Below are 6,000 nucleotides of genomic sequence, written 5' to 3'. Positions count from 1 at the left end.
TGGAAATTGGGCAGTCGGAGGTTTGGCTTACCGACTACACAGCCTTGGTTCAAACCAAGCACAGGCGCTCGATGCACCATGGTGGGGCCAAACATTTATTCCCTCCTGCTCGTTTTCCCGCCATCTCCACCCTTCTATGAAGTCACAGCTGTCAAAGAAGATGGTGGTGGAGATCGAGGTCAAACCAGTAAGTGGGGAGGTATATTTTTCGCTCCACCGGGAGGCAGGACTTGGTTTGAACAGTCATCCTGTGCTGATAAATGTCCTTTTAAGCTATGAGTAGTTCCTAAAAATGACATTGTTTTCACAGATTGGCGAAAGCGGTGGAGGAAAAAGTGCAGAAACTGGAAACAAATGTCGGAGTTTTTGGAAATGTCTGGAAAACTACATTGTAAAGCGGAGTGTGGCTAAGATTTCTCACAATCATGCAATGTTTTTACGAGGCGCTAAGCATTGCCTGAAAATAATCAGTATAACCTGTAATTTATTGATCTATATCTCTGTTCATTGTGGGCTTAGTTTTCCAGTGGGCGGTCCAGAAGTTAGTTCCTCCCACTGGACTCCTAAGCAGAGATTAGGTACTTGTTATACTACAACATGTACTAATCTCCTCAGCTCCTTCCTATATTTTTGATGGTAGATGGGACTGCGCTCCCTTTCAAATTGTCCTGCTCAAAATGTCACCAATCATTCTGCTGACTACTTCTGAGCTCTGACTTCACATCTCCCTACAGTCCCCACTGCTTCAGTATGTCATTTGATAAATTGGTATTTTCCGATGTGTATTGTACTGTAGCCTGGGAGGGGAAAGAAACCCCCAGATATTTTTCTACATATAGCAGCCATAGCTAAGGAATAAGGTGACAGTGCTGTATGGTGGACACAACTCTGCACCAAACATTATTTTATAGAGACGACTCTTTCTATGTGATTGCTTCAGCACAGGTCAGAAGCGCACAATTACGGTATATATCCAGAGGTACAAGACACAAGCCTCGACTGATTAAAGGGTTATCCTTGCAAGAAAACAAGCAACTTTGCAATATACTTGTTATGAACAATCCTAACCATTCTCAGTGTTATTGTTCACTTCTCGGCACCTAGGTTACCAGCCACCCACTGCTCAGTGGTCAGAAGCTATTTCTAGAGAGCTGGTAAGCGTTGTTCTGGAGCTGGTGCAAGCGGTTAATTCCCAATCCATCCCGACTGCAGGCTGCATAGACAACAAAGCGGCCTCATGTAGCAACAATGGCGTGCACAGTCCAGACCACCAGAATGACGGATGCCACTGGTCCGAACTATCAATGATGCAGAAGTGCAAGCAGGAAGCCCAATAAGCGGTGCGCTTCTGCAGAGGGTGAGACAACCCCGTTAATGACAAGTACATGTGAGGATCTATTCCCTATGACTATGGTCAAGGAAGATTTTTATAAAAAAAAAATTATATATATATATATATATATATACACACACACACCGTATATATTATTGCATTTGTCCAATTAAGTTAGCTCTGTAAATCACATTATTCTGTCTGCGCTTTATACTTTAAATCGAAGGACATACAATCTTTAAATATACAAAGACAGGGACTGAAAAGTGACTGAAAAAGCAACAAGTTCTTTCCCGATCATGGGCCCACGGGCGGTGAGCTGACTAACGAGCAAGCGATCATTGGCTCCCCGATAGCATCTTTTCTGAGGACCTAAGAAGCATTGTTTTCGGCAGCACATCTCCTGTCTAAATAGCAAATGTGCTGCCGACCATAACACCAACAGTACCAGGATTGGAAAACTGCGTAAACATTTTGCACATCGGCCCGTTTACAAGGGGCATTAAACAAGAGCTGATCATCTCGTTATACTGAAAATCGCTCGTACTGATGGCGTCTCGTACCGGCCAAGGAGTGTGCCGTGGTCATACCTAATAGAACAGGACGTGTGCAATGCCTGACGATTGTGCACAAGTGGCGTCTTCAGTGACCCTCACCCACCATCATACATATGAGATGAGCGACAAATCCTTTCACTTTACTGTAATATTTATGGAGGGGCTGTGACTCCCATATTTTTCAGTTCTGACATTTTCTAAAACCGTTGAGGTGAACGATAATAGATTGTTTTACTTTTTTTTTTTTTAGCTGTAAATTGTCACACTGAAGAGAATAAAATGGTTTAGCCAACAACAGGGAATATCGCCGCAGTAAAAACCTAATTTTATATTCCCTATCAGGGCACAGAGACTTCACAGAGAAGGGTCTTCTGCTCGAACCCTTTACTAACAAGAGTTTGCCACAAAACCACAGTAAAAACCTCAAGCAGCTGGTCTCCCGTTCCACAAATTGCCTCATACGTGCATTTCCATACAGATTATGGTCATATAATTCTCTAAACTCAACTAAAACCACTTATTAATATACAAAATAATCTATTGTAATGAAAGCCGCCATTTTATGACACATTAATCTACCACATAATGAACAGTTATATACTGAATTCAATCTTTTTACATAGTGCAAAACAATTCTAAATTCTGTTCCTATCAGGTCTGTTCCATACGTCCGACATTCACGATGCCCTGAAAGTCTGTGGGTCTACTGACCCAAACTCACCAGCCTTGTGTAATACCTATGAGGCCATCGAGTTCAGTCAGGAGACACATCCCTGGTCGGGACATTCCTGTCTGTGCTCGGCCACTGAAGGTCAGATGTGTGAAACCGGCCTGAAGAGTCAGGCTACCGAATTACCACATTTGCCATGGTGCTCAGTGAGGCAGGTCAAGCACCAAGGTCAACAAAGGTCAGTAATGGCTTGAGTTGTTCATAATTTTACCTACATAGTGACTATCTCCAACCCGCCATATAAACAATGGGACAGTAACCAATATAAAAGTACCTGGGGTGAACGACTACTAGAGGGAACATTGCACCTCAAAAAAAAAAAAAAAAAAAAAGGGGTGTAAAGTCTGCACCCACCAGGAAATGCACCACACAGGGCCATCTGGGGCTAATACTACGCACCCACCTGGATCGGATACGTAGAGGAATTCTGACGCAGGGCACAGAAGCAGCATTGTGGATTGAAGCACCCATGCCCATTAGACCAAAGTCGTGGAATCTTACGATATCGGAAAACAATCTAACGAATATGAGGTACTATTGACTCACCCCTAACAGATGATGTTTGGGGAGAGAAGGATCTGGGCTGCCGACCATCAGTGGTCAATCGTTTTGTTCTCCAGAGGGGTCACTAGGCCCATAACTATCTATTGTGTGTGAGGCCCCAAGAACTTGCCAAAAACTGATCCACATGCTATGGGAAAAATCTGCAGCAGAAATGGAACATTGATGCGGATTTCAATTCCACAGCATGATTTCACTGCGGATATCTTTCGAAAACGGTTATATAATAAAGCACAGTTTCTCGCTATAAGACATGTAAAACATTTCCTGCAAAGATCAAGTACAAGTCCTTGAGATGCCCTCTTCTCTCAGCCTGTTTAAAATTGTAGGTGGCCATTGCTTGGCCATAACTGTGCCGGAAAAGCAGGGTGATAACCATCATTACAGCTGGGAAATCTGCCCTTTAGTACAGTAATACGTACGGGCACAAGTCTGAATGCTGTGTACACAAGGTTAGAGACAGCACTCTGATGGTGTCTACAACAGATGCCACCCAATGGATGGATATAATTATGGCCACAGGTAAATAGGAAGTGTAACCACATGACAGAAAATTTGTATTTTTCTTGCAGCTGTCTCTCCCAACCCCATCATAAGCATGACTGTTCGGTATGGTCGGTCACTCGTGTTCTCATTGGGGAGAAGGGAGTAAGCCACTGCCACATTCTCCTGGCAGCGCTTTATCTTCCCTGAGAACAAAAGGATCGAGAGATTACATTAGCTGCCCGATCCTTCATCACAATTTGGGGAAAGTGTCAGGAGGCCCTCATACACATCAGATTAAAGTCTGCTGATCTTCTGATGTGTATTGGGTCCTGGTATTTGGGTGTAATTCCATTAATCTTTGTAGAACATATTCTTACACTCTCATACCTTAAATACAATATTAATTCTAGTGCCAGGCAAAGGTTGGAACATTATATTTCCCCCATACATCATTTACTCGGATTCTGAAAATCATTCAGACGGATCAAGTGAGAGTTTTGTGAATGTGCAAATATAGCTCAAGAGGGATCTACCACAGATAGTGACCGCTTCTCTCCAAAAGACGGGTCTAGAAGTACACAGGTGGGTAAACGATAAATCTAGGGTGGCACTGTGTGCTATAATCACTGGCATACATAAGTGGAGTGTTATCTGTGACAATTCTGCATGGCAAGATCCGGGAGGACATATTGTACTGAAGGCAGCAGATGGGTCAAATCTGAAAAACAAAACGTATAAAGGTTATAAGGCTTCATGTATTTGGTCTTCTGATGTAATACAATATATTCACAATGTGCCACGTGGCTAAAAAGGAGCCCGGTGCTTCCTGCTATGGTCAATGAACAGTGCATACAGGTCCCTCTACGGGTGAAGCTGCAGAACTGCTTTACTCCGAAGGAAGTCATGAGGTGGAGTCATGGCCCCACGTAAAGAGTCAGAACAAGTTTTCTATAGTGGACAATACCTTTTCTGCTTTGCACCTCTTATGGCAGGGGAACTTTGCATAGGGCCTGTTGGATTCGCAGACATAAATATATAAACTCAGTTCTATGGCGCAGCCTTTTGCACCATTTTCTGGATTACGATTCTTTCCTGCTGCAGCCACCCGTGATGCCAAGACCATTAAAAATTGGTTTAATTTCATCCAAGCACATTTATTTTTAGGCTTTTCATCCCCACTTCTCAGGGACTGTGATCTTTTTATGATTTGGCAGACCTAGTTATAAGGGGCTGACGGGTTGTCACGGCAGTCAGAGGCCTGCTGACGGCCCACATCGCAGTCTTCTGTCACAGGCTGGCCATCATTTTCACTATACATTGCAATACCAAAGTATTGTAGTATAGAGAACAACCAATCAACACGATTGAAGGTTTGAGTTTTCTGGAATTACTTTCATTTTAATGCAAATATACTCTCCAGAGAGGAAGGAAGAGGACTAGAACTCTGGTGTCAGCTATCGGAAATAGCAATCCTAAATATCAATCCTTTATTGAGCCTTGCCATATGACTTGGGATAAAAACCAAACAAGAATCTCAATTTGTGGACGCGTGTTTGGGGGTGCTGCCCTTCCTCAGTGCAAAGCAGGAGGTCTGATTTGGCCAAGTGAGAGTCCTCTGACTGGAGTCTAAGAAATAACATCTCTCCTTGTGGAGAGTGCCATCCCTGAGATGCCAGGGTAAGAAGACCTACAGGCCATACAGTGCTCCTCTTCGAAATTTAATAGGTAAATTGTCTCTTTAGAGAGGAAAAAAGAGGGAAGAGAACTTGAACTCTTGTGCCAGCTATCGGAAATAGCAATCCTAAAAGTCATTAACCCCTTCATGACCATGGGATTTTCCGTTTTTCGGTGTTCGTTTTTCGCTCCCCTCCTTCCCAGAGCCATAACTTTTTTATTTTTCCGTCAATAAGGCCATGTGAGGGCTTATTTTTTGCGGGACGAGTTGTAGTTTTGAACGACATCATTGGTTTTACCATGTCGTGTACTAGAAAACGGGAAAAAAATTCCAAGTGTGGTGAAATTGCAAAAAAAGTGCAGTCCCACACTGGTTTTTTGTTTGGCTTTTCTGCTAGGTTCACTAAATGCTAAAACTGACCTGTTATTATGATTCTCCAGGTCATTACGAGTTCATAGACACCAAACATGACTAGGTTATTTTTTATCTAAGTGGTGAAAAAAAATTCCAAACTTTGCTAAAAAAAATAAAATTGCGCCATTTTCCGCTATCCGTAGCGTTTCCATTTTTCATGATCTGGGGTCGGTTGAGGGCTTATTTTTTGCGTGCTGAGCTGGCGTTTTTAATTATACCATTTTGGTGCAGATACGTTCTTTTG

The 6,000-nt window shown here is 42.9% G+C and overlaps 1 protein-coding gene across 2 annotated transcripts in view; it reads right to left on the bottom strand.

The window, feature by feature from the left end:
* Positions 1-1,482: 1,482 nt before the first annotated feature.
* The window catches only part of LOC143774988 (uncharacterized), a 65,388-nt gene continuing 60,870 nt past the window's right edge, over positions 1,483-6,000 (bottom strand). For both annotated transcript variants that reach the window (XM_077262802.1, XM_077262803.1), the window contains exon 4: positions 1,483-4,385. In XM_077262802.1, coding sequence (XP_077118917.1) covers positions 4,380-4,385 — 6 coding nt within the window. In that variant the 3' untranslated portion in view covers positions 1,483-4,379. The remainder of the gene's footprint in view (positions 4,386-6,000) is intronic.

This window comes from Ranitomeya variabilis, chromosome 5 (genome assembly GCF_051348905.1).
Source record: "Ranitomeya variabilis isolate aRanVar5 chromosome 5, aRanVar5.hap1, whole genome shotgun sequence".
Taxonomy (NCBI): Eukaryota; Metazoa; Chordata; class Amphibia; order Anura; family Dendrobatidae; genus Ranitomeya; species Ranitomeya variabilis.
This window is presented reverse-complemented; position numbering and strand designations above follow the sequence as displayed.